General features: G+C 57.8%; 9 protein-coding genes across 9 annotated transcripts; 5 read left to right on the top strand and 4 right to left on the bottom strand.

Annotated features, from left to right (window-relative positions):
- Nucleotides 1-641: 641 nt before the first annotated feature.
- On the top strand, nt 642-1,823 carry EX895_004735 (uncharacterized protein; the record flags this gene model as incomplete). The annotated part of the gene is made up of 1 exon (XM_029885329.1): nt 642-1,823. One exon carries the CDS (start codon nt 642-644, stop codon nt 1,821-1,823), a length of 1,182 nt encoding a protein of 393 aa, XP_029738571.1.
- Nucleotides 1,824-2,174: 351 nt separating this feature from the next.
- Nucleotides 2,175-2,814, bottom strand: EX895_004734 (uncharacterized protein; the record flags this gene model as incomplete). The annotated part of the gene is made up of 2 exons (XM_029885328.1): nt 2,175-2,570; nt 2,650-2,814. The coding sequence occupies 2 exons, from the start codon at nt 2,812-2,814 to the stop codon at nt 2,175-2,177; spliced, it is 561 nt and encodes a 186-aa protein (XP_029738570.1).
- Nucleotides 2,815-3,982: 1,168 nt separating this feature from the next.
- Nucleotides 3,983-5,531, bottom strand: EX895_004733 (uncharacterized protein; the record flags this gene model as incomplete). Its single annotated transcript, XM_029885327.1, has 2 exons — nt 3,983-4,261; nt 4,341-5,531. 2 exons carry the CDS (start codon nt 5,529-5,531, stop codon nt 3,983-3,985), a joined length of 1,470 nt encoding a protein of 489 aa, XP_029738569.1.
- Nucleotides 5,532-6,378: 847 nt separating this feature from the next.
- EX895_004732 (uncharacterized protein) lies at nt 6,379-7,657 on the top strand (the record flags this gene model as incomplete). The annotated part of the gene is made up of 2 exons (XM_029885326.1): nt 6,379-6,495; nt 6,581-7,657. The coding sequence occupies 2 exons, from the start codon at nt 6,379-6,381 to the stop codon at nt 7,655-7,657; spliced, it is 1,194 nt and encodes a 397-aa protein (XP_029738568.1).
- A 52-nt stretch (nt 7,658-7,709) lies between these two features.
- EX895_004731 (uncharacterized protein) lies at nt 7,710-10,043 on the bottom strand (the record flags this gene model as incomplete). Its single annotated transcript, XM_029885325.1, has 1 exon — nt 7,710-10,043. One exon carries the CDS (start codon nt 10,041-10,043, stop codon nt 7,710-7,712), a length of 2,334 nt encoding a protein of 777 aa, XP_029738567.1.
- Nucleotides 10,044-10,741: 698 nt separating this feature from the next.
- On the top strand, nt 10,742-13,978 carry EX895_004730 (uncharacterized protein; the record flags this gene model as incomplete). The annotated part of the gene is made up of 1 exon (XM_029885324.1): nt 10,742-13,978. One exon carries the CDS (start codon nt 10,742-10,744, stop codon nt 13,976-13,978), a length of 3,237 nt encoding a protein of 1,078 aa, XP_029738566.1.
- Nucleotides 13,979-14,949: 971 nt separating this feature from the next.
- EX895_004729 (uncharacterized protein) lies at nt 14,950-18,313 on the top strand (the record flags this gene model as incomplete). Its single annotated transcript, XM_029885323.1, has 2 exons — nt 14,950-18,200; nt 18,307-18,313. The coding sequence occupies 2 exons, from the start codon at nt 14,950-14,952 to the stop codon at nt 18,311-18,313; spliced, it is 3,258 nt and encodes a 1,085-aa protein (XP_029738565.1).
- Nucleotides 18,314-19,140: 827 nt separating this feature from the next.
- EX895_004728 (uncharacterized protein) lies at nt 19,141-20,823 on the bottom strand (the record flags this gene model as incomplete). Its single annotated transcript, XM_029885322.1, has 1 exon — nt 19,141-20,823. The coding sequence occupies one exon, from the start codon at nt 20,821-20,823 to the stop codon at nt 19,141-19,143; it is 1,683 nt and encodes a 560-aa protein (XP_029738564.1).
- A 4,498-nt stretch (nt 20,824-25,321) lies between these two features.
- EX895_004727 (uncharacterized protein) lies at nt 25,322-27,025 on the top strand (the record flags this gene model as incomplete). Its single annotated transcript, XM_029885321.1, has 1 exon — nt 25,322-27,025. One exon carries the CDS (start codon nt 25,322-25,324, stop codon nt 27,023-27,025), a length of 1,704 nt encoding a protein of 567 aa, XP_029738563.1.
- Nucleotides 27,026-27,149: the final 124 nt, after the last annotated feature.

Genomic DNA, 27,149 nt, shown 5'->3' with positions numbered 1-27,149 from the left:
TTCCGTTACCGTGCAAGGCAAACTGCTTCCGCCTCACGATAATGGCAAGACAGTCTTTCGGTTGCGCGTATAGTCAACCAAGTACGACCGGATCGGCAGAGCCCCTCGACCGAGCCGCGGAACCGGGACAGTCAGGTGCACCCTCAGTCTCACAACCCTGATCTGCGGAGGAATGAGGGGCTGAAGCATGGTTGCGGGCCCGAGAAGCTTTTATTAGGCGCTTCGGATTCGGAAGGGGCCATAATGATCGTGTGACCGCCAAGATGCTTATCTTGATGTCAGGCAGCATCTTGCAGGTGGATGCGGGGTAAGCTCGTCGGACAGGCTCAAGTCAAGTCGAGGAGGAGTCTGCCGAGCGATAGTTGTCTCGCCAAACGGCTCCCGCGGGTCCGCTACATTCCAACAGGTTTCCCCACAAAAATACGGTTCAGCGCACTAAATGACATTTTTTGCACGCGGGGTTGCACCGAAGCCTCCGAGGAGAAAACCAAATTCAATAAATACGAGCCTGAATAGATCTGCTCGGGCGAACGCTACCAACAGGACACCCGATAACAAACACCGTCCTTTGTCGATAGGTCGTCAACACCGACATCATCCTCACTGGCATCAGCCTCAGCTTCAGCTTGTTCAGCTTCATCATGGGCGGAGTTCTTTGGTTCCTACGTGGTACGGCCGCCGCCCTCTGCACGACCGTCAACGTGTTTGGCATGTCGATCGTCTGGATCTATCTGGCACTAACACGCAAGAAGACGGCCGCAGAGAGCCCCAACGCACTGCAAGTCTACCTGACCTACGTTGCAAGAACCTTCCTATGGTGGTTGACCGTCTTTGAGGCGCAGCCAGCGCATTGCACGCGAACCCCGAGTCGTCTCCGCGACTCGCTCCTTCTGCGCGAATTTACCTGGATTCAGCCAGCGCCTGTCACGACCAAGGAGAAAAGCGGAGATGGTTTCGACACGACCAACTTGCCTCTCGATCTGGAAGAGCATGAGAAGGAGCGAAAGACGGCGGCTTACTGGTTCAAGACGCCAAAGTCGCTGGCGGATGGTCCCAAGCCTCCGGTCATCCTGCATTTCCATGGAGGAGCGTACATTACACTCGAAGCTTCGGATATTTTTATGGGCGTCACTATGGCTCGCATGATGGCTAAGTACGGCGAGGCGGATGTTTTGACGGTTAGTTACCGACTAGCGCCCGGTTCCAAGTACCCGACTCAGCTGTTCGAGGCTTACTCGTCTTGGTTGCATCTTCGCTCCTTAGGCTACGACTCGATCTGGCTCAGCGGCGATTCCGCAGGTGCCAACCTGGTGCTGACCCTTTGGCGCTACCTCGTCGAGCATCGCGGAGCAGAGGAAGCGCGGGCAGTGGCAGGTCTTGCCCTCCACTCGCCTTGGCTCGACATGAAGGGCCACGAGACACAGGCTTTCCAGGAAAAGGAGAAGACGTGCGTGATTGGCGCTCGCTACGTCCGCACCGGTCTGCGTAAGCTTCAGCGTGGTGGTCTTCCCGATGCGAATGATCCCTGGCTCAGTCCCACGTACTGGTCTGACAAGTGTCTGTCGCACCTACCGCGAGTGTTTTGCTCAAACGGCGGCGCAGAAACGCTGTTGCACGAGGCAGAGCAGTGGCTAGCTAGGGCTCGGCAGCAAGGTGCCAGCGTCTATCACTATGTCGCGCCTGACCACCCGCACGACTTTTCGGCCATGTTCTGGTTCTACCCGTCCATTCGTCACCTCTTCCTGGCCCAGAAGGAATGGATGAGAGACGCGTCTAGTGCGCCAAGAAAAGTCTCAGATGGTAACGGAGGAGCCAAGACCTAGCCGATTCGCTCAGCTGTTTGTAAACAACCCAACTGCTCGCAAGGATCGAACACGAATGCGAAATCCATCTCAGTAGGAACAAAACTCTGCTGGTCGCTTTCGCTAGCTTCACTAGTTTTGAAACTTCTCACGGCGATTAGCTAATGTCAGATGTACAACTTTGTGCCTTTCGACGTTTCACCCTTCAGATCTTAACTCGTCCCAATGGTGAGAAATGTCAAAATAGGAAGGCGGCGACTTGGTATACAAAAGAACCTCTTCTGCCGATTCACTTGCACCTCGGCGATCGTTCTACAAGCCGTGCAGCTTCTCTGCCCTTCCGTTGAACAAATGCAGGCAGATGAGAACCGTTCAGAGTTTGGTCTGCGTACTGGCCTGCTGACAGCCATCGATGGGAGCGAGCCAGCCGACGCGGTCTTTGGCAAAGAGCTCGATCTTGGGCTTGAGCCTGGTCTCGTGAAGCGCGAAGTCGTCCACGGTACCCACCCTCAAGAAGGCCAGGTGAGGCGAGCCACTGGAGACACGCATCATGAGCGTGCCGCAGTTGGAGCAGAACGAGTTGGTCATCCTGTTTCCCGAAGCAATCGTGGTGGCCTGACCGTACTCCTTGAGGCTGGACTGTCCGCGGATGTACTTGATGTGCGAGAGGGCGACGGTGAAGTTGGTGGCGAACATCGACGCGGTTACGGTGCGGCAGTCGGTGCAATGGCACAGAAAGCCACCGCGGAAGCCAGGTCCAACCGTCGGCTGCATACAAGAATAGGTGTGACACATGAGCCTCGCATTCAACGCGTCAAAATAGAAGATCACAGTGGCAAGGACTTACGAAGGACAGTTGCACGTTGCCGCAGAAGCAGGTGGCAGAGGCCTCCTTCTCCTCTCCGACCTCCGAAAAGCCGTCGTTGGCAATCATGAGCGGGAAGATGGGCTTCGACTTGTCCGCCGACGAGACCGAAGGTACAGGAGTGGTATGAACCGTGGCAGACGACATTCTTGGAATGAACCGGAATGCAATACAATGCAAAGGGAGGGTAGGTGCGAAGACTGTGGAATATTGCTTGGTGAGATCAGACTGCTGTGGGCAATGTTGGTGATTCTGTTTGTCATTTCGAAAAGTGAACAGGGCTGCTTTATATGTTTTGCTCGTGGATAAGTCTGCCTCGCATCATATCTACGGTAAAGCATACAGCGTCCAACGCCCCCCTTTCTTCCGCCATATTTGGTCATTAAACACGGCCTTGAGATGACATAGGCAGTCAGCTTGTTGCAGGCGAAGAACGTGTTCTGCTCTAATCTCGAGTGTTCCATCCCCAGCCAGATGAAGCATTTGAGAGCAATTCTTCCAAGATGGATGGCACACGACATGCAAAACGACAAACTTAGCTTCCTCCACACTGCTGCAGGCCCCGTAAATACGCCTGCCGGCCACTGATAACCCGCGTTTTCGGGAACGTCATGAAGACGGGAAAACGGTCTTGGATCTTGCGAGCCAGTCGACCCGACAGACAAAAATAGATAACCGGGCGGATGTGCTCGTGGCACCATGGCAGACATACAGCTAACTCCGTCGGAGCCAGCTGCAATGGATGGCTTTCGCATGGTGTCTCGCACGTTGTCCAGACTCTCCCACGTAGATTTCGTCATAACGCTCATCGCCCTCCACACGCGCTTTGGACAAAAGTGGAGCTCACATGCTACAGACAGCCAGGCGTCATTCATGCCCTTCTCCTTCCACTCGGTCTCTAAGGCGTGTGGAGCTCAGTCGAGAGCAGAGGTGACCTGCTGCGGACAGTGCCGTCTCGCCAGAAGACACAGCTGGCAACGATCATGACAGAAGATGAGGTACCCGCAACGTCCATGTCTATCCGCATTTTGCGACACCAGCTCCCTCTGGTCAGCTTGAGCCTGGGACTCAACAGGTCACTTTGCTCCACGGACGCGTTCAAAATGTCACTGGCTAAACCGCAGCAGAGGCAGGAACGAGCGCTGCCACAGACCGGTCCTTCCCACCTCACACGGCAAACATCTCGTCACCTCAGCTGGACCTCGGAGGCATGCGAAAGGCAAGAGTCAGACCAGTTGTGTAGAGAAAATAAAAGATTCGACAAAGGTTCTGATGTACAATGATTGGAGCACGACGTAGCTGCTAGTGACTTGCCTTAGACCACCTTGACCTCCTCGGTACTCGAAGAGGGAGCATTCTCCTCCTCCTCATCCTGTCGAGTTCCGACATAGCGATACAGGATCTTCCAGACGAGGCAGAGCGCCGATGCGGCGAGCACGCAGCCAGCGCACACCAGCAGCGCCTTACGGTACCTGGGCGCGTCGGCAGCAGTAAAGAGGTTCGAGCCGACAAACGAGGCCAGCTGTATCGACATGACGTACGCTGCCAGGCCCAGGGGGCGTTGACGATCCTTGATGTGTTGCGAAAGCCATGCCTGTGTTGATCAAAAGAAAGAAAAGACTAGGTCAGCTGGTGTTTCCTCAACCCTGAGCGAAGTTCCATGCTTTACTCACCGCATTGATACCCTGCACAGAGCCCATGCCGCCTTGCAGCACGATGATGGCCGCGTAGAGCACGCCCGGTTTGGTACCGTTGGGCGGCAGTGCCAACCAGAGCAGCCCCGCTGCGGAGACCAGGAAGCCAGTCATGACGTGCAGACCACGTTCGCGTGTTCGGTCTGAGTTCCAGGCCAGCGAGAGCGACACGATCAGGTTGAGGCACGGGCCGACGCTGTTCATGCCGTTGGCCGAGTAGCCTTTGTAACCCAGGCTCTTGATGATCGACGGCGCATACGTGTTGACGGGGGTAAACATGATCGACGTGAGGAAGGCCATGGCGCAGTGGCCCCAGATGTTCCAGGTGCGGAAGACGTCAAAGTCCTTGAGCGCGACTCGGCGGCTTCGTTTGGCTTTGGTCTTGTCCTCGAGGATTACTCGGCTGTTGAGCGCAGAGGCCTGTTCCTGCTTGAGGATGGCGAATCTCGAGCCGAACAGGCGGTGTCGAGTGGCGCCATCGGCAGATTCCGGCAAATGCAGCGATGCCACAACGGCAACAAAGCACGTGAGGACGCCCTCGATCAGCCAGAGCCACTGCCATCCATGAAGACCGCCTCGGCCCTTCAAACTCAGCAGACCGAGAGCCAGAACACCAGCCAAGGCACCTGCAATCGAGTTGCTCGCCCACAACAGCGCGTATCGTAGTGCCATCTCCTTGCGAGTGTAGAACTGACCAAGGTAGAACGCAGCTCCGGGGATAAAGCCAGCCTCAAACGAAGCGAGCAGGAAGCGAAGAGCGTAGAACGCCGGACGAGACTTGATGAACATCTGGCAGAACGTCACAATCCCCCAGGCAAACATGAGGATGGGCAGCCAGCGATGCGCGCCAAGCCGCTTGATCAGGATGTTGGACGGAATCTCGAACAGCACCATCCCGAGAGTGAAGAGCGTCTGGCCCGTGTTGATGTCCTTCTGCTTGAGGTGCGCGGCCTTGGCAAAGTTGTCGGTCAACGCATTGCCCAGACTGGTTCGGTCGAACTGCAGGAAGACAAACATGAGCACGAGGCATGGCACGACCAGAGTGTCGATCCGCCTCCGTGCTTGCTTTGCCAGCTGTTCCTCGATCATGTTGAGAGGCTGTCGGGCTTCGTCGTCTGTCAGCAGGACCGAAGGCTTGTCGTCGGTGTACTTGCTGTCGTGTTCGCTCATGGTGGCTAGGCCAAAGTCAGCGCTGTTGGCGGCGGTGCTGTAGGGATAAGGGTCCTGGGATGAGGGTCGATGGGTGACTTCGAGCCGTTTTGAATTGGCTGGAAGGGCTCGTATTTGTATCCGTTCTCGCGGAACCATCGGTGCCATGCTACCCGAGCTGGCCGTACAGTGACAACGGATCACGACAGCGTCGAGCAGGGTCGTTCCGATTACTCATCCATGCGATCATGGAGAGCAGGGCACAGCGGCCCGAGGTACGTTACGATGCTGGTCGTGGACATGGTCGTAGGCCATTGAAACCGTATGGATGGCACCAGAGTCGACTCAACCGCGTTCCTTGTACGAGGCAAAGCATCGCGGGGGGCTCATGATTGCGTGATAAGCATAGATAAGACGTGTTTTATCTCTTGCTGACCTCCCCGCGGCAAACGAAGAAAGCTCGGATCTCCGAGCTTCGTCCGAGCTTTTCTCTACCACGTGGCGCTCTGGCGCGGGGTGGCGTCTCGGACCAGAGCTCGGTGCACCGAGCTGTCAATATTAGCCGCCACACCGATGGCGCCCAAGACTTTCTCTTCCTGTTCCACATTGCGCCTTATCTTGCAGACGTCTTGTTCGTTGCCGAACCAGTCCTCACGGGCGGAACAAACGTCAGGTGGCGCAACTTTTGCGCAATCAAATCGACCAATGTCCTCATGGACATTGTGCAGACATGACCGAACGGAACGGACGAGTAGATAACAAAACGCCGATCGAGCCAAGACTGCAAGTATAAGTATCCGGGGTTGACAAGAGACGACCATCTGTTGGGCAGACAAGAAGCCCCGCAACGCTACTAGAATCCCTCGACATGCCTTCGAAGGTTGACCAAAACTCGATCCGCCGCCGAGGCGCGGGTCTCATCGCTTCCGATCCAGACAAGGTCTCGCCCGGCTATGTCCTCGTGGCACCCCTCACAAGCAAACAGGTACGTCTGCCCCCCCATCTCATTCGCTCACAGAAAACTCCAAACAGTTCTAAGCTGATAGGAATCACTACACGATTGCAAACAGGTCCACCTCATCGACACGAAAGGCGACACTGCCCACACATGGACCTTCCCGTGGCGCAACGGCCGACACGCCCGTCTTCTGCCCAACGGCAAGCTTGCCGTCAACAGCATCGACCCTGAGACGCCGCGACCGTTCTGGTTCTTCAACAAGTACGGCGGTGGAATCATGAGCGAGGTGGAACCAGCAACTGGCAAAATTGTACGCCAGCACCGTGATCCGCTCCAGCACCACGATGCACACCACTACGGCGATGGATCTGGCAAGATCCTGTACACCACCCTGGAGAAGCTCAACGAGAACGACTCGCTCCAAGTCCAAGGCGGACATCCAGGCACCGAAGCTCCCGACGGAGCTGTCTACGCAGACGTCATCAAGGAGGTCGATGCCAGCGGCAACACCATCTTCGAGTGGAAAGCCTCGCAACATCTCGACCGGTCCACGTTCCCCCTGCAAAGCCCTTACCCACGCGAGCACTGGCCGTTGATCAACTCGGTCCAGCCGCTGTCGGACGGCAACATTCTGGCATCTCTGCGATCCGTTTCCGCTGTGATTATCATTTCTCGAAACGACGGCTCAATCCTATGGCACCTCGACTCCAAGGTGGTGGCACAACAGCATTGCGCCAACGAGCTGCCTGGAAGCGGCAACATCTTGATCTTTGACAATGGCGCCTTCCGTTACGGCGAATCGTTCCAGTACAGTCGCGCTCTTGAAGTCGACAGGTCGACCAAGGAGATCGTGTGGCAGTGGACGGACCCTTCCAAGGAGAGGTTCTTCACGCCTTTCATGGGAGGAGCGCAGCGTCTCGCTTCGCCGGCTGCCGCTGGCGCCGCGCACGGACGAGGGAACACGCTCTTGACAGAAAGTGCTTTCGGCCGCATCGTCGAGATCGACGACGAAGACAACGTCTGCTGGGAGTGGATCAACCCGCACTTTGCAAAGTACGACGAGGAGCACGTGGCTCGCGTCTTTCCCTCCGAGTCCAACGCCCTGTTCCGCGCATACAAATACGCTCCCGAGCTGTTCCCTTGGTTGCAGGATACATCAAAACCCGCAAACGGATGCTTGGTAGCATAGATGGTTCTGCTTGCGATACGGAGCAAAAATGAATATAGATTTCCTTCCCCCGTCATGCAGGAGCGTCGAGGCCGTCTGAAGACACAAAAGCATTGATCGCCTGAATTAGATCTGCAGTGAGCACGTCTGTGGTAATAGGAGTGAGAGAAGCAGGGCCGTTGACGTCGAGCAACGAGGACCAATCAGAACCGAGCCAGGTCTCAAAGCTAGCTGTCGCCGGCGTGCCGCTCCCACCCGCGGGCATCGATGTCGATGCAGAACCGTCACCGTTGAGCGTGCTAGCAGGTGAGCTTGAAGAAGCTTGATCGAAAGGCATATTTCTGCTTGCGTTTGACTCTTGTCTTTGTCTGTGCTGCCTCTTGCTCCTCTTGCTTGGTCTGGTGTGCGGCAAGACTTGGGCTTGCTCGAACAGCGTGGTGACAATGTGAAGCGCTCTGCTGGCAGCCTTGCTACGCACAGAAGCTGCTTGGAGAATGTCGATCGACAGATGGATGAGCCGGATGTTTTCTGCTTGGGTGCCTTCCAGGTCATCACCGACGATACCTGCACCGTACACGTTTGTAAAATGCAAGTCGATGCACAGTGCAATGGCTGCAGTGAAGATATGCACGAGAACTACCCACCATCGCAACCCGGGAAATGCGATCTTGCGGCCGTGATCGGCCAGAGAAAGCAGGTGGCGTGCTGAAGCGAGAGCCGAGATTTTAGAGGTCGAAAATGCAGGATTGGTATAGGCTCGGGTGAGGAAGGGCCTGTGTAGCCTCAGGATACGATTGTGGAGCGTAATGCCGAGAAAGAGTCGCTGCCATTGTATCTGCTGCCGATACATGCGACTTGGCTTCCACCGCTCGGTATGCCCACGTCCCCATCCCAAAAGATGGGTGGCGTCACGAACCTCTTGCTCCGGTTTGTCGAGGCGGAGAAAGTGCGGGAGAGTGTGAAAATGACTCCAGTTCTCTTGCTCGAGCTGTAGAACAGCTTCGTAGGTGAGGGTACCCTCATTGTGCAGATCAATCGTCTTACGAGCCGTGAGGGCGAACGGGATCTTGGCAATGTGGTAGCTGGATGTAGTTGGAGTCGAGTCCGGAAGAGCTTGTTCTTGCTCTGAGCCTTGCTTGGCGGTAACATCTCGGCGTCCACTGGCGGAGCGTAGATCGACCAGCATGTCGTCGCGCAGATTGGAAAACACGCGTGTCTTGATCTGATTAGGTTGTATGCTGTAGGTAAAGTTGCACGATGAAGCCGTGTAGCAGTCTTGGCAGACGAGACTCCAGTAGATTCGACGTCCCATCTCGGTCTCGAGCTCGTCGCGCGATGAGTTCGAGGCGGAAATCGCTGCCAGCGTCTTGTCTTGGGAATGATCGGCATCGAGCGACGAAAGTCCCATTGTATTGGCAATGCGGATGGCTAGGCCCAGATTAGCATGGTGGGTGGTGGTTTGTCCGGTGTTGTTGAGGTAGAGGCCTTGCAGGATCAGCGTCTGGATTACAGCTAAGCTGTGATGTCCTAAGTAGGCCGATGCAACGAGGGCGTCGTAGCTTGCTTGATAAAACAGGCGATCCTGAGGCTCAGAAGGCGAATTAGGCGAGACCGTCTCGTGGCGGCCATGATCGTTGTCGTTGTCGTCGAGTCCAAAGTGAGCTGCAAGGCAAAGCATAGAAAACAAGAGGGCGAGTTGTTGCACACAGTGACGGCTGACGAGGCCTTGCTTCCACAGCTGTCGATACCAGTGAGTGAAAGAGGGTACGTGGACGGGATGGTGGATCCATTCGAGCGTTTCAAAGTACATGTCCACGAGAGCATCGCAGCGGCCTCGTTGTGGGAGCAGCTGCAGCAGAGGCTGTGCACGCGCAATACACGAGTCTGAAGCACCGCTGGCGGCTGTGAGGATCTGATGGTCGAATCGGTCGTGCAGATTCACCTCTACGTTGGGAGAGTCGATGCGAGGCTCAACAAGGTCCGAGATGGCTAGCGTGACAGGCGGCACCACGGGGGGCGACTTGGGCGAAGAGGGTGGTGATGGCACTGTCGCCGTGATTGAGCTGGTATGCGACGCATGCTTCCCTGTTGTCTTTGCAGCATCCAAGCCTGCGCTCCGGATCAATTGCTCGAGATAGGCCACTCGATGCGCCAGAGACTGGCCATCGGAGGGTTCCGGTTGCAATCCCTCGGCAGATGGCAAGGGAGGTGTTTGGCGCCAGACACACGTTTCGCCTCTCCTCACGCAGTTGCGACAATTGGTGCTGCGATCGCACTTGACCTTTCGCCTCCTACACGGCTCGCAGGAGTAGATCGACCTGGCATTCGACGCTGTCGACGCAGTCAACGGGGTGACCCCGTTGGCCTTGGTTGCTTGTTGTGGCCGCGATGAGGGAGCTCGGGGCATCCTGGTTGCTGCAAGTCGACTTGCATTCAGCTTTTGATGCCATTGAACACCATGACTCGCCAAGTCGGTCGATCCGACGATCCAGGGCAAGAAAGAGGAGGGCAGCAGCAGAGGAAGATCCGATGCGAAAAGGGGCAAGAGAGTGCAGCAGGCAGGTCTGTGCTCCGTTGCATTCGAACCTATATTCCGTTGCCTCGATTTCCCGGCGCAATTTATCCAATTATCATAAGTTTTTCCTACCTTGATATAAGGGTTCAAGTTCTCGTTCGTCGGACAAGCCGGAGCTCGAGGTCAGATGCTCCACATGGTGGGCCTTTGGCCGTCAAGCGTCTCAGCATCGCGTTTCGTTTCGTTTCGCTTCGTTTCGTTCCTTTACTTTGACCCACTCGCTCGCTCGCTCCCGCACTTTCTCTTCGCTGCTCATCCTCTCTCTCTCATATCTCACAGCCCGGGCATCTGGTCCGCTTCAAAGAGAGCCGCTGTTGGCATGATCCGTTTCGCATACATGACACCGACTTTCAGCATCCGTTTCCGCCATTGACGACCCCTTTCGACTCGATGATCAATTGACGCAACCAACACCGAGCGCATCATCGACTGCCAGCACAGGCGCCAACAACGTTCCGACAACCTTGTCTCCATCACTGTCGCTTGCTACGTCCCATCGGCTCAAGCAGGCACAGGTGGGCGCTGCTGCCATGTTGCAGACTCCGTTGACGTGGGCTGCGACTAAGCTGCTGGCTTTCGCCTTTCCCGTCGACAAGCGCCCTCGTCCGCGCTCCACCTTGGACGAATTCGAACCAGCAGACACGATCGACCGACACGACTGGCGAAATCGAGACCAAGCAAGGCGAATTTTGCTGCGGGGGTCGAATGCTCCTCATCAAACCTTCGAACCTCGCTACTGGCCTCTGCTGCGTCTACCCCGCAACAACCAAGAAGCACAGCATCTGTACAATCACATCCGCACCGTCGCATGGTATCTCGACTCGATACCGCTCCTCGGCTCTCATCTGCCTTTCAACATCGGTATCGATTCTATTGCTGGCGTTGTGCCGGGGCTCGGCGACTATATCGGTCTCCTTCTGGGTCTCTACCAGATCATCCTCTGCTCGCTATTTGGTCTGCCATGGTCGGTGCTATTTTGGATGGTCTTCAACGTCATCTTCGATTGTATAATTGGCATTGTCCCCATCATCGGGGATGCGCTCGATGTCATCTTCAAGGCAAATCTGCGCAACTTGCGACTGCTCGAGGATCATCTCTACCATTCCGGCGGCAAATGCGGTGCAAAAATCTTTTACATCGAGTTTCCTCCTAGCGATCTCTTCATGCCACCGAAGCCCCCTTCTAGCTCGCCACCGATCTCGTCTCCTCCGCCCGGTGCCCGCTTCACCGAACTTAATGATACCAAGCGCAGACCTACAAAGGAACCACGGTCTTACTTTCTGAGCCTGCCGTCGTCTGTAACGGATTCGCGCTCCGGTACTGATGCAGGCCCTTCCCGTTTGCACATGCCGAGCAGCGAGATTGGGCTGACGAGGCAAGAAGTAGTAAGAGACACAAGACAATTCAACCACCAACCGAAGCCAACCCATCAGCTCGTCGAAGTCGAGGCGTACAGCATCCCCGAAGAGCCCAGCAGCATCACACAGCAAGCGCCCCCACGCGGGTCAAACGCTGTCCGGACTGGTCAGTCATCCGAATTGGAACTGCCTGCTGCCTTGCTTCTATCACCGAAGCAAACGAACACTGAGTTGCCACCCTCCATCGCTACCAGCGCTTCCGAGGCACATTATGACTCGGCTCGGACAGGAACAGGACTGAAACCACTGCATGGCGAGGAGGAACGACCGCGCGTGTCTTTTCACGATACGACCAGGACAAGCCCCTCGTCGCTCTTGCGGTCAGACTCCAAGCGGCTGCGTCGAGACGTGGGCGACATTGACGAAGATTTCGACGACGATTTCGAGAGTCAGCGGCTCCTCAAGGGTATGTCGACCGAGCGCGACCGAGAGTTGGAGGATCCACGTGCTCTCTGGCGCAGGCGCCGTGGGCTCTATTTGCTCGTCTACTCGGCCATTTTCTGCGTCGCCTACGTCACCTCGCTCGACTCGAATACGGGCTATCTCTATCTCAACTTCGCCTGCAGCGAGTATGGCGCGCTCGCCTCTTTCAGCACCGTCGCAATCGTGCAGCAGATGGTATTTGCCATCGCTAAGCCGCCCATCGCCAAGCTATCTGACGTGGTCGGACGTCCGCAGGCGTACGTGCTGTCGTTGGTGTTCTACGTTTGCGGATACATTATCGTGGCGACGACGGCTTCGCTACGATCGCTCATCGGTGGCATCTGTTTGCAGTCAGCGGGTACCACGGGCATTCAAGTGTTGCAATCGATCATCATCGCCGACACTACCACGGCCAAATGGCGAGGTCTCGTGATCGGTCTCGTCAATCTGCCGTTTCTGATCAACTTTGCAGTGGCAGGGCCCATGGTGGACCTGGTCATGCGCCACGGCGGCTGGCGATTTGGGTTCGCCATCTGGACCGTAGTGGTGCCAATTGCGGCCACGCCGCTGCTGCTGACGCTATTGGTGGGTCAACGTAGAGCTCGGCGTGCGGGACTCGCAACAAGAAGCTCGCTGACGGACAAGCCGTGGAGGCAGGCGATGCGGCAGCTGGCGCGCGAGCTTGATCTGTTCGGACTGCTGCTGTTTACGGGAGGCTGGTTGCTCATCCTGTTGCCGCTTACACTTGCTGGTCATGGCGAGCGGCAGGCGCAGGTGCCCATGACGACGTTTGTTCTCGGCGGTGTAGGCCTGCTCGTGGTGTTTGGATGGTGGGAGACGCGCGCCTCGGTGCCCATCCTGCCATACCAGTTTCTGACCAACAGCGCGGTTGTCTGCACGTGCCTCGTGGGCGTGCTCGATTTCGCCTCGTTCTACATTTCATGGACGTTTTTGTCGAGCTTTGTGCAGATTCTCAAAGGATGGGATCAGACCAAGACGGGTTACTTTGCCACTACGCAGAACGTGACGTCGACGATCACAGGCATTGTGGTGGGATCGCTCATGGCCATGACGCGGAGATACAAGGTGCTTCTTATGATGGGATTAGTGGTGCGACTGGTCGGAGTGACGCTGATGGTGCGCTACCGGACAGCGGACGACCCGACGTTTATGCTGGTGCTGTGTCAGCTGTTGCAGGGCATTGGTGGTGGATCGATTGCGATCACGATGCAAGTGGCGGTGCAGGTGACAGTGCGCCACGCCGATGTCGCCATTGTGACGGCGCTGGAGCTGCTGACGACCGAGATTGGAGCGGCGATTGGGTCGGCGACGGCGGGATGGATGTTTCAGACCTACCTACCGAGCAAACTCGCGACCAACCTGCCCAACATGGACGCCGACGAGCTCAAGCTGGTATATGGCAGCCTGCAAAAGGCACTCAGCTATCCGATTGGATCGGCCGAACGCGATGGGATCATCCAGTCGTGGGTCGAGGTGATGCGAATGCTGAGCATCGTTGCCATGATCACGCTGGTACCGGCTGTCTTGCTGGGTCTGGCCATTCCCGACACCTCGTTGCCTGATGTGCATGGTGCACCCAGCCACAGTCACAGCAGCCACCACCATCACCATCACAGCGGCTCGCGCCGAGGAGACCGACGTGGTCCGCGTCGACGCCCTTCGTTCTTGTCGTCCAGCAGACCCGCTTCGCCGCTCGAAATTCGGGCAGGGCACTCGGATCTCACTCTCGGGATGGGCCTGGTGGTTGGAGACGATCAAGACGCCGCCAACGCAAGCCGGCTAGCCACGACGCGAGCCAAGCGGGACCGATCGGGTTCGAGAAACCGTGCTAGCGAGCGAGAGGCGAGGGACGAGTCGAGCCTGGGACGCAAGAAACGCCGAGCACGCCGAGCCGTGGTGCGCTGATGACGACGATACTCTTGCCCATCCTTGACCCTGAACATATCAGCATACTGTATTTGAAGATGACAATCGCAATGAGATTCGGACCCTGCCGACGTGTGCACGGCGTGGCCTGACGAGCCGAATGACATGAAACCAACCAAAAACGAGCCAGCCGTTCAGGCACCAAACAGAACGAAACAAGGGTCCAACTGCCCCTTTGTTCGAGCTTTGATCGTTTCGTTCCACGTAGCGGTTCTGCTGTTTGATTCGTGCGCTGCTGCTGCCCGTGTGTGGGGTCCATTTTGGCACACTTGAATACAAATTAGGCCCACGCTTGAAATTGGGTGCGGCTGCGAGTGAATTTGAGTGAGAGCCGGTCCCGGTGGGGATTTGTATTTCACTTTCTTCTCAACTCGACTCGAATGGCGAAATTAGAGTTGGGTCTGGCTGAGCCAGTCAGCCTCGTCCCTGGGGCACTCAGTCCTTTCGTGCACAGTCCCCAAGCAAAGGACGAAGGAAGGGGAAGCAAGCGTGCGGCAGAGAAGTAGCGCTTTGTCGGTCCAACACCAGCGAGCGAAGCTCTGCGTCCAACACTTTTGCGTGCGTCTGTGCCTTTTCTTCGCCTTTCTCCTCACCCTCATCCCGTTCACATTCTTCGACACCGCTTGATCGAGCTGCTAGAGCTGGTAAGTAAGCACCTATCCTCTCCACCACCGCCGCATTGTCGTACCTGCTGCCTCTAGCGTTGACTTCGAGCACAAGCTTACCCCAAGTCGATCGCTTTCCGTCCTCTCAGCTTGCATTACAGGTCGCTCGTTGCAACCGTCTTCTTTCCTTTTCAAAGCCACCTCAGCTCACCGTGCGTCCTTACACAGCACCGACCTTCTGCCTCCAGCTCTGCGTTCGGGTTCGCCCAGGTCTATCGTCTTTGGTTTCCTTCGTCCCGGCCACCGTCCATTGCCCAACCGACTTCGTCCAACATCATCGTCATCATGGTCTCCGCCGCCGATCTCATGAGGCAGCACCAAGCTCAGCTCGCTCAGGCTGATGCTGCTTCCGAACTGCCGCCCATGGCCGACCCTTTCCCTTCGCTCGTGCAGGATCCTTTCCCGCCTGCGCCCGTTGCGGCTGCCCCCTCTGCCTCGGCTTCTGCTGCTGCTGTATTGAACGGCGACGGCAACCACAGCAACACCGCTCCTTCTGCTACCAACGGCCGTGCTCACGCACCGGCCCGCTCCAAGCAGCCCGACTTCTCCTCGGAGTCCGCTTTTCCCTCGCTCGGCGCCGGTGCCAACCCTGCCAAGGGTCAGTGGGGTAGCAAGGGTTCCACCTGGAACGGCTCAGCTCCCGTCATCCAGCGCGCCGTTGCCCAGCAGACCTTCTCGCTCTCCCTCTCGCATGATTCCGTCGCAAAGCTCTCCACCGTCATGTCCAAGGTCCAGAACAAGTACCGCGGCGTCAAGATCGAAGCTTCCACCACCCGCAAGACCGGCACCACCACCTTTGTCCTCAAGGCCGCTGACGATGCTGTCGTCAAGAATGCCAAGCGCGAGATCACCGTCCTGCTTGCGAAGCACGTCTCCACACAGATCATGATTCCCGCCTCGCTCCGTGCCTTTGTCATCGGCACCAAAGGCAAGAACCTCAAGGCCATCACCGAACAGACCGGCGTCAAGGTCCACGTTCCGCCTCGCGACCCCGCTGCCGATGCTGAGCTCGACGCCAACCAGCGCAACACCATCGACTACGACAACGACGAGCAGATCCCCATCACGCTCGAGGGAGACGAGATCAACGTCAAGCAGGCCCAGGCCATGATCCAAGCCATCGTCGCAGAGAGGACCTCCAAGATCACCCAGCGACTCACCCACATCGACCACATCTTCTACCCCTTCATCGCCGGTCCCAAGGGTGCCAACGCCGCCCAGCTCGAGAAGCAAGCCGGTGATGGCGAGATTTCCGTCCGCGTCCCCCCTCGCGCCGCCTTCCTGCACAGCAAGGACGCTGCTGACGACGACTCGGCCGAGCCCAAGCGTGAGCGCGACCTGGCCATCATCGTCTCTGGTGACCGCGAAAAGGTGACTGCAGCCGTTGCCTCCATCGAAGCGCAGGTTGAGGACATGAAGAACTCGTTCCGCACCCTCGCTATCAGCATCCCCAAGCGTCAGCACCGCTTCCTCGTCGGCGATGCCGCCAACGACATCCTTGCCTCCACCTCGTGCAGCGTCGAACTTGCCGCCATCGACGACCCTTCGGACAGCGTCACCATCCGTGGGCCCCAGAGCCAGTTGCCCCTGGCGCTCACCGCCGCTATGGAGAAGGCCAACGCGGTCCGTGTCGAGGTTGTCGACGTCGTCGCAGCGCACAGATCCCTCGCCAAAGATCCTGTCGACCATGCCAAGCACGTCCTTCGATGGCTCAGCGTCGGCGGAAAGATTCCGCGAAGCTCCACGGTCCAGATCTACCTCCCGCGACCCGCCATCGTCGAGTCCACCGGCAACGTTCAGATCGAAATTGTCGGCTCTGATGCTGCCGAGGTCTCCAAGCTCCGCGAGACCGTCCAGGAGCTTGTCAAGGCGGTTCCTCCTACCTTCATCGAGGAGTTCGACGTCGACCCTCTCCTTCACCGCTTCATCATTGGCAAGAAAGGCCAGGGTTTGAAGCCGTACGAAGCACGAGGTGTCGATGTTCTCTTCCCGCCCGCCTCATCCAGCACCGACGGCGACTCTCGATCCGACGTTCTGCTCGTTTTGGCGGGCTCCTCTGTCGTTGCTGCCCTGCCGGCCGACCGCAAGGCTCGCGACGCCAAGGCCAGCGAGATCCTCGAGGCCGTCAAGCAAGACATCCAGAAGGCGCAGGTGGCCGCCGCCGACATTCGCAGCGAGACACTGACCGTGCCCGCAAAGCTTCACAGAGCCATTCTTGGCCCCAACGGCACCACGCTCAACGCCGTTATTGGCGAAGACAGGCTAGTGGCCGTCAAGCTTGGCTCCAGCAAGGCTGCTTCTGCGGACAAGTCCAGCACCAGCCTGTCCGAGGACTCCATTCTGGTCCGTGGTCCCAGCTCCGAGGTCGAGCGCGTCGTCAAGGAGCTCACCCGTATCGCTGCCGAGGCAGAGCAGGACAACATTATCAATGGCCACGTCGCCGAGTTCTCGGTCGACGCCAACCATGTCCCTCATCTCGTCGGACGTGGCGGTTCGGCCATCACCAAGCTTCGCGAAGAGCTCGGCGTGCGCATCGACTTTGGCGAGCCTTCGAGCGCCGATGGTGCCGACGGCGTCAAGAAGGGCCGAAAGCCTACCTCCACCACCAAGGTTGTGCTCACCGGTCGCAAGGAGAACGTCGAGGAGGCCAAGAAGCGTCTTCAGACCCAAGTCGAGCGACTTGCCGATGAGACCACCGTCACGCTCAAGATCCCGCAAGAGATGCATGGCAGCTTCATCGGTCAGGGCGGCAAGTACGTCACCCGCCTGCAGGACACCTATGCTGTGCGCATCAACTTTCCCAACGCCAACGCCCAGAGCGGCACCTCCACCCCCACCGAGGGTGGCGATGACAAGCCTGCCGGTGGCGCGCGTGTCCAACAGAAGCCTGACGAGGTCATCATCAAGGGAGGCAAGAAGGGTGTCGAAGGTGCCAAGGCCGAGCTGCTTGAGCTGCTCGAGTACGAGAAGGAGCACAACAACGTCACTGTCCTCAACGTGAGCACAAAGTCGATCGCGCGTATCATGGGCAAGGGCGGAGCCACGATCAAGCAGATCCGAGACGAGAGCGAGGCGCAGGTGGACGTTGACCGCGAGGACAACGAAAAGAACGGCACCACCTCGATCAAGATCCGTGGTACCAAGAAGGCCATCGCCGCTGCCAAAAAGGCCATCGAGGCCATCTCTTCCGAGGTGGACGCCGAGCAGGTCTACACACTCACCATCGCCCCGGAGCACCACGGCATTTTGATTGGACCTCAAGGATCCAACATTCGCGATCTCATCATCAAGGCCGGTGGACCCGAGGACACCAAGGCTTCGTCGCAGTACGTCCAGTTCCCACGCCGGAACGAAAAGGATGCGTCGACGGTTACCGTGCGAGGCCCTGCTTCGTTGGCCAAGGCCATCCGCGACGAGCTCGAGAGTGCCGCACAGATCCTGGCTTCGCGCGTCGTCTACGGTGTGATTGTGGCGCCGCAGGCACAGAGGATGCTCATCGGCCGTGGCGGATCGCGCCAGTCGGAGCTGCAGACACAGTACGCGGTCCGCCTCGTCTTCCCGGGTTGGAAGGAGTACGCCTCCACGGGCGAGCCCGCCAACAAGGCCGAGCTTGCTGGTGGCGACGACTCAACCATCGTCAAGATCGTAGGTGCCGAAGATAGGTGCAAGGCGTTGGCCGAGGAGATCAAGTCGAGCTTTGCCTCTGTGTCCAAGACGATCGATGTTCCGCGCAGTGTGCATGCCCGAATCGCCACGCCGCAGTTCTTCCGCCAGCTGCGCTCGGACTTTGGCGTGTCGGTCGACACGCCTCGAGACTCGTCTTCGGCCGCGGCTGGTGCTGCCAAGAACGGTGCCACTAAGGCCACTGCCAGCGCTCGCATCGACGACAACGACGACGAAGGCGACGACAACGAGTTTGAGCTCGAGGAGCTGTCTTCCAGCACGTCGGGCAACGGCACGGTCTCGTGGTCGCTGACGGGCAAGGACGAGGGCTCGCTGCAAAAGGCAGAGAAGCGCATCCAGGCGGCGATCAAGGATGCGGGCAACGCGTCGCACCAGGGCAAGCTGTGGGTCTCGCCCTCATCTGTGCCGCGCATCATCGGCCGCGGAGGCAGCGGTCTGATGAACATCCAAAACGAGTCCGGCGCCGCCGTGGAGATTCCTCGCGACGCTGGCGGACTCTGCATCATTCGCGGTTCCAAGGACGCCGTGCTGCACGCCAAGGAGTTGATCGAGGCGGTCGCTGCGTCGAGTGGACGTGCGTGAAACGTATATGTTGTACATTCTCAAGACTCGTGACCCACGACCCTGTTCCTCGGTGTAGAACCAATGCATTCATCACTCTTTCTGTCTCTTTCTCATCGCAATTGATTCTCACACCTCCGTCTGCTACGCGACGACCAAGTCTGGAGTTTGATCTTGGAGTTCCCCTTGCTGGTACTTGCTGGCAGAAGTGGGATTGAGTGCATTTAGGATTTACCGCGAACGGCTGGAGTTGGAGACGAAGGTAGCCGGGTCGAGGTCGAGTTCGCGGAGCAGGCGCGGACTGGGGCGGTAGCCCTGGTCGGACATGTCGGCGAGGACGGTTTGCCAGCGGTGGTCGTGTTCGCGGAAGCACTTGCGGACGAGGGCCTCGTAGCTCTTGCGGCTGGGGAGTATGTGCTTGTGTTTGGCCTCTTGGATCAAGCCGAAGGCGTCGTCGTACGTGGGCTGGGTGAGGCAGAGGATGACCATGCGTTCGAACGTGACGACGTCGGGGCGGATTTGCAGTGCGTTGAGGTCGCGGAGCAGGTCGACGCCCGTGTGGTAGTCGGCCGCGTCGATGCAGCCGCTGAGGAGCGCGTTGAATGTGGCGAGGTCCGGCGACACGCGGTCACGCGCGTGGCGCGCAGAGGACTGCCCGCCACTGGTGCTGCTCGCAGCAAACGTGTGGTAGGTCGGCATTGCGTGGTAGATCTCAAGCGCCTGCGAGAGGTCGCCCAGCCATACGGCGGCACTCAGCACCGCATTGACAATCGACGGATGCGTCCCCACGGCTGCATCAGTCGCCGCGTGCGTCAGTGCATCCCGCGCGAGCTGCAGCGCCGCCCTATCCGGATAGATCGACGTGCTGATCCTCGACGTGGTGCGGTCCGTAATGTGATAGCCCCGAGCATGGTATGCGCGTAACGTGCGCATTGCACCCGGGTAGTCGTGCGCACTGCACTGCGCTTCAAACAGCGGCGCCAAGTGCCATTCCTGCACCTCGATGCGTTTGGACGACGCCGACACCCTCCGTGCCGATCCCGGTTCGCCCGTGCAAGTCAAGCGGAAAGAGGCAGACGCAGTGTCCGAGACGTCAAACGTCGGATCGATGTGTCGCAGGCAGACTTGCGCCATCTGCGCACTCCCCTCTTTGGCCGCTAGCGCGAGGATGAGCTGCAGCAGGCCATCGTCTGGAGATTGCAGACCTTGGGTCACTGCTTTGGACCAGGCGAGTTCGACACCTGGCAAGTAGCCACCCTCAGCGCAGGATCGCAGTACCGCCATCCACATACTGGGAGGCAAGCGACGAGAGACCTGGCCACCTCGTGCTTCCGATCGTAGCGTGTTGCTCCTATCCAAGCCTGTGTGAGATCCTGAAGAAGAATCTCGGTAGACCAGCCCGCCTTGTTCCATGAGGTCGGCCAGCTCCAGCGCAGCCCGAAACTCGCCGCAATGGAGGCAGAGGCTGATGAGGCGCGATAGTGTGTCGTGCGGGAGCGATAGTTGCAGTCGATAGCACGTGGAGAGAAGCAAAAGAGCATACTCGAGGTTGTGATCCTGACAGGCGCAGTCGACGACATGTGCAAACGTGGTTGCGGTCCAATTGCGCATCTGTTCGATGGGCAAGGTGAGCCCGGGGATGCGAACAGCTTTTGCACGAGTGGTGCCGCTGGAAGCATCGCCAAGGAGCACTTTGGCCAGCTCTTCGGATCGCTCGAGTGAGGAAGAGGTTGAAGGTTGAAGGGCGAAGATGCTTTCGAGCGTGGCAGCCGTCGCCTGTTCGTCCGCACAGACAATGGCTGCTTGGAGTAGATGGTTGAGCGAGTCGATGCATTCCTCGAATCCAAAGGCGAGCATGTCCAGGTGGATGGCCTGAACCTCTTCGAGCAATCCGTGAAAAGCAAGAGCACGCATGACAGCAAGGAAGACGACTTTTTCTTGGGGCTCAAAGGAGATTTTGCCCGAAGGACCAGAAATGTGCTGCTTCCTGTCCTTGATCAGCTGGCAAAGCTTGGTGGCTTGCACCGCATCGTGGCTGTCCGCCGCCTTACCCAACGAGGTATATAGTTGCTTGAGCTCCAGATCTGACGAAACATTCCGCAGGATATGTGATTCGGTCGAAACGCGCAGGCTAGGTGTCCTGGAGGAGGAGGAGGGAAAAGAAGAAGAAGAAGACGCATCTTGCCCGGTTCCGCGTCTTTTGAAATGCTGAAAGAGCTGCGGAGCGTGTGGATTGCGTCGATCTGCAGCCTTTGAGTTTGGATAAATTGAACTTGATCGGCCTGGTTGAGTATCTTGGAGAGACCTTTGTTTACCGGCAGATTGCGTGGAGCGGATTGCAAAGGTTCTCGCGAGAACACGCAGGTTCTGGCGAGAGTTTGGCAGCGAGTCGGAAGCTACCGCCGCTGATGCTGGCCTTGAGAGCTGGAGTAGTAGACTCCTACAGCCGCCTTCTCGCCGGAACATTCCGAGCTTCAACAGATCCTGCCCGAGAGGTGTTTGTTGGTACAAAGAGGTAGCAAGAAGAAGTCAAAGGGCACAAGTCCTTCTTTGTTGACCTTGGACAAAAAACGCGAACCCTGAATCCGACGTCCGTCTTCCGAAAAGAAGAAACCTGCAAACGAAACTTCAGTCGACGTAACATACCAGCTTTTTCCTATATACTTTTCGTGCTGAGTTCAAAGTTTGGAGATGGACAGCGACAGCAAAAACACCCGCCAATTGCTACTGTAGTGCAGTGTCGGCCGCAGCAGAGGTCATTGGAGACTGGCCTTGCGCTGAAGCATCATTCGGATCACGGCGACCACGAGATGGTTGTGACAAGAACCGAGTCTCCGCGAGGCATTACAACAAGCAAACCTCGTCATGTTGGCCATGCTCGGACGCAATAAAGAAAGACAACGTGGCTTAGCAAGAAAACGGGGACCCAGCAAACGTGGCATGAGTTTGCGTGGCGCTGGAGAACTGCTCGGCAGGCAAGCATGCCGGTCAACCGTCGAGCCGCTTACGCTCACAAGTTTGCTAACGGAAATTGGCTGTGAGCGTGCTGTTGAGACTACATCCACGAGTGTTATCAGCAAGCCAACCCACGCTCCTCGCCTCGGTGACCAGCCTTCCTCGGCAGGACTTGTCCGATAGATCCGAGAGAAGGCCCGTGACTGGGTTCAACAGGTTCTGTAGCGCCATGGTCTGCTGCAAATGTTGCTGCGCCTCTGCAGGCTGGTTTCTTGGCGCACTTGACAAGCAGCAAATGAAGCAAAGTGGTAGATGAAGCAAGCAGAATCAACGTCCCTTCGACGTTGGGTGGATTCCCTCGCTACATACCTACCGACGAGCTTAGGACCAACTTGGCTCAGCCTGACGCCCTTCCGTTGCGGTTTGCAGTGCATCGGTCAACCTTGTGACAGTGGTGACTATTGTTTGTGGTACCGGTGGTGCGAGAATGTTACCTCATGTTGAAGTCGACCGCGTGGACGGACACCCTGAGGATCCCAGCAAGTGACTCCGACGCGGCCTTTGGAGGCTGTATCGGCGTCAATGCCGGCGACTGCATGACCGAGTTATCGGAGCGCGGCTGCACGTTGTGAAACTCGTTCGGGCAATGTCTTTTGCGTTTACCGTCGTTCTCCTCTCAAGGTTGGATGTCGCAGCGAGCGTAGGAGAGTTCACACACGGCAAAGCGGAGTCTTAAAATCGAAGGTCAGGGTGAGGATTTACTCACATCTCTTCCTGCAGAGAAATTGGAATACGCACGTCGCGAACACGACGTCATAGCTTGGTTCGAAGGATGCTGCAAGTCGGCATTCCCACACATGGCGGCTCGAGAATCGAACCCCGTAAACGTGGCTTGAGGGGTTTAGAAGCACCTGTGCACCTCCTCCTTCTGGGAAAGTTGCAGGCACCTTCTTCTCACATGTCGTCGAGAACACCAAGTATCTGCAGCAAGAAGCAAAGGCTTGCAGTAGACTCGTCGACAGCGACATCTCACTCTCGGCAGGTCAGCCCGGCTACTCACCCTAAGTGGTCAAAGAGGCAAGTTGATGAATTGGCTGCAGATGCTCGAACACCGGCAGTCTGTAAAGCCGACGAATAGGAACGAAGGATGATTCTCCACTGATGCTGTGGAACGCAAGGTCGACCATGTCTCCGTCATGGTGGATCTCCTCGATTGATTGACGTGAGTACAACGAACGGCCTTTCGGCCTTTTCTGGTTGGCGCGCACCATTTTTCCGATCGCCTTAGACATCGTCGGAGTTTCGCTGGTGGTTTTTTTCCGACTCGCTTTTCCTACTTTGTCTTGTTTTCTTGCTACCAACACACCCAAGTTTCCGTCGGAAGTGGTACAGACGTCGCCCAGCTTGTGGTACCATGCGCGCCTCGCTTGGTTGAACCAGAGACAAAAGTTGCACGCTTGTGTCTTGGTCCGACCCATCTACTGGCTTTCTGTGACACTGGTGTGCGTAGTTGAGCTTGGTTGGGGCTACTGTATGGGGTATCACTCCCACCTCGAAACGGCCGCACGGCTTTTGTGGAGGTACTTTGTTGTCAACAGACCACACTTTGCGAGCCCGCACAAGCGGTCAAGCAGTCCAAGCTGGCTCTAGCAATTGGCCGACTTAGTCACGGTCCTTGTCATTAGATCACTGCGCACACAAAGACGCCGAAAGAGGTTCCCGAGGTCCTGCTGCCAGCCAGCGTTACGGCGTTTGTAGTGCTGCTTGCTCTCCGACGGTATCAGCGGCAACGGCTATACAAGCTGGAAATAGAGGCCAAAGCCCCTTTCGAACTGTAAGTCGGAAATGTTAGATGACTAGCAAATCGTAATGACTAGCCAATCGTAGTTTGTTCTAGGGTGAAAGCAATGTCCGGTTGGGTTGAGGCAGGGATGACGATCAGAGCGAATCCAACGCCACGGAGATTGGAATGGCGACCACAGCCGGATAGGTTCGGATGAGTCGGAGTGTCAAAACCGAAATCACTCTTGTCGGCAGTTCAAGTGCACCCGGCAGAGCTCGCTAAACGCCTCGTGGAAGGTTCCCGCGGACAGCTAGGCGAGGCAAAGGATTAAGCGAAGAGAAACGAGAATCCGGCAGTCCTGGAGCCCTCCGCAGGAAGCCGTCGTCGAAGCCAAATTTCTAGCCTCAGCCTCCTTCGTCACTGAAGGCGTCCGGACGGTCATCTGCACTGTTGGTGCAGTCTAGGAACGCAACTGCAGATGCCCCCATCATCGTATCATCTTGCAGCACCAGCAGTACCAGCAGCCGCTTCTCATGCCTTCTTCCCTCGTCGCAGTAGTTTCTTCCTCGAATTCTCCGTTCGCCTTCCAGTGTGCCGCTCTCGTCTGCCTCTTACGTCGCGGTGCCGCCGGAGTGGTCTGTGTGCTACACTGCCGACGCCGATGATCTTTTGTTTTGACTCTAGTCCGCTCTGCCGCTCCGCACTGCCGCTCGTACGCTTGCCGCTTGCTTGCTATCGTGCAGACTCGCATTCTGCTCAGAGATATGACACGACTCCCTATTGGTAATTCCGGCACGGCACGGCGTACAGCTCCTTCCTCATGCAAGGTGTGCTAGGCCGGCGACCCACCTTGTCTCAAGTGGTTTGGTCTGGCACGGACGAGGATTCCACGTTCCGGGCCGGAATGCTGTTTCCGTTCGCTTAGAGTTTCCTGTCCGATGTATCGGTTCCATCGGACGAAAAGTAGAGCTGTCTCTGCCCAGATGCTTTCTTCGCTCGGACAGATGCAAGATGTAGTCAACCAGAGTTCTGGATTTCATCAAGCTGTTCGTCTGACGTGCGCGATGCAGAACGACTGCCGAGGAGCCTTGTGCCGCAACCATGCTTCCCCAGCGTCGGGATCCGCGGCAGTGCGGTAGGGATCCCTTGCCAATGCGGCCTCTTGGCGAATTGGGCTGCTTCACGGCGAATTCTCTGTTGAGCTTCTATGCGCCGCCGCCATCGAAACAGCTCTGACGCAGATCTGCATTTTGTCCGGCATCCTCTTCTGCCGTTTCGCCGGGTGCCCGCTCCCTCTCTCGGACTCCTCTCTCTCTCTCTCTCTCTCTCTCTCGGACTCCCTGTTTCTGATGTCCTTCCCTGCCACGCACATGGGCATACCGCTAGTCTGCTTGTATTGCAATGGTTGCGATGCGTTTCACCGGTTACATATAAGCGCCCTCATCCTGGCACGCGTCGCCGGACCCCCTGTCTCACGCTGCTACCGTGCTATCCTATCTACCCTCCCTCCATCGAACCGCCGCACAAGCCTTTGACCACTCTCACCGCCGCATCGTTTGGCGAGCGATTCACCTGGCTTATTGTAACCACCTCGCCTTGCGTCGATCCTGTGAGACGCTTCGTAACCAACACTCGCGTTGCGAGCCTGTAGCTTCTGGATTCCAACTCATCGTCATGCGTTCGAGTGCTACTGTCGGGCTCACCCCTCAACAGCTGCTCGACCGTCGTCGTGCGCAGAACAAGCTGGCACAGCGACGTTTCCGAGAGAAGGCGCGCATGGCGCGATCGACTGGCTTGGACGTTTCATCGTCCGATGTGCCTGCTTTCCCGTCTCACCTTGATCTGACTCGTGCCACCTCGATGCCTTCTCGCAAGCCGGGGATGGCACCCAGAGTGCGCTCGTCTTCGTCCGACTCAACAGCGTCGTCGTCATCGTCGTCGTCATCGTCATCGTCAGCTGCCTCGGTCTCGTCGCAGGTGTCGAGCCCGACCTCGTCGTCATGCACCGAGCTCAACACTCCCACCATACCGCACTTCTACGATATGCAGCCTCCGAAGCCGATGGCGGTCGCCGACATGCCCTCTACGTCTGCTGGCTTCCTAGCGCTCGACATCAAGTCGGACCTGACGGTGCCGGAGACTTGCCTCTACCTGCCACCACCTCCGGCACCGACCACGTTCGTGGCGCCGAGCTATGCATCTCTGAACGCCGTCTTCCCGCAACCGCTTCCTCTGCTGCCGCCAACATCGTCCGAGCCACTCACCTACTCGAGCTTGGCCGCCGCCTCGAACCACAACATCGGCCTCAAGATGATCGGGATCCATGCGGATCCGTTCCTGATGAGCCAGCCGCTTCCAAGCCCGTCGCTGCCGCTGTGGCCGTCCGGATTGCACTCGATCTTTCCCGGTCCAGCCCCAGAACTGACACCGATCGCTGCGCAACACAGCCAGCCGCTTGCGTCGGCTTCGTTTGAGACCCTGCTTCGCATGCCTGCGGAGCCATCGTCGACAAGTTCGAGCGCGAGCGAAGATTTCAGTGTCAGCGAGCCATGTTTTTCGCCGCTGTCTGCGGCAAAGTCGCTGCCGGAGTCGGGTGCCATGTCTCTGCCGCTGCTGGTGGACAAGCTGCAGACAATGGACAGCGACACAGAGGCCGGGCGGTGTGCCTCGATGCACCTGGACAAGGCGATTTCGGACCACGCGCAGCGCGTCGAGTCCGGAGTCGCCCACGCCACTGCACAAACGCTCAGCATCGCATCGCAGTCGTTCGCGAGTGCGGTCGAGCAGATCGGCGCGCGGTTCGGTCTGTGCTCGCACAACGGCGACCGCCTGGCTGCGCTTCTATCGCGCCTGCAGCTGTACGGCAAGCTCAATGCAGACGGCGAGTCGAGCAAGGGCCTGGTGTTTGATGCGGCGATTGACTGGGACGCGATGGGCTCCAACATGCTGCCGACGACGGAGCAGCTGGTGTACCCGCACCGTGCGTTCCTGGATGCGTGCCTGCCCTGGCCCGCAGTGCGCTCACGGCTGCTCAAACACTCGCTCACCCACCCGGTCTGCGAGGAGGAGTTCGCGCTCGATCTCCTGCTCTCCGTGCTGTCGTCTGATGAAGCCTTGGCCTCGTTCCGCGTGCATGGGGACGACGTTTTGGACCCCGAGGCGTGGGAGCTCAGCGAGAGGATGGTCACAAAGTGGTGGGGGCTCTTCGATGAGACTGTGCTGCGCAGGACCAACTGGTGGCGCAGACAGCGCGGGCTCGAACAGCTTGCTTTCCCCGCTGATGCTGCCGACGACAACGCCTGCGAGCCCGAACGCCAAGGTCTGGGAACGGGCTCCCTGGACCAGGTCCACCGCCTCGCCGCCTCGCTCTTCCATTAGATCGTCCATTTGATAGACAATACCTTTCTTCTTCCTTTATCTAGCCTCTTGCACTCTAGTTGCTGATGTCTTGCACCTGCCCAACCACTGTATTCTACTCTGTAACCTGACTAATCGCAACTTC

The sequence above is a fragment of the Sporisorium graminicola genome, chromosome SGRAM_4 (assembly GCF_005498985.1).
Source record: "Sporisorium graminicola strain CBS 10092 chromosome SGRAM_4, whole genome shotgun sequence".
Lineage (NCBI taxonomy): Eukaryota > Fungi > Basidiomycota > Ustilaginomycetes > Ustilaginales > Ustilaginaceae > Sporisorium > Sporisorium graminicola.
This window is presented reverse-complemented; position numbering and strand designations above follow the sequence as displayed.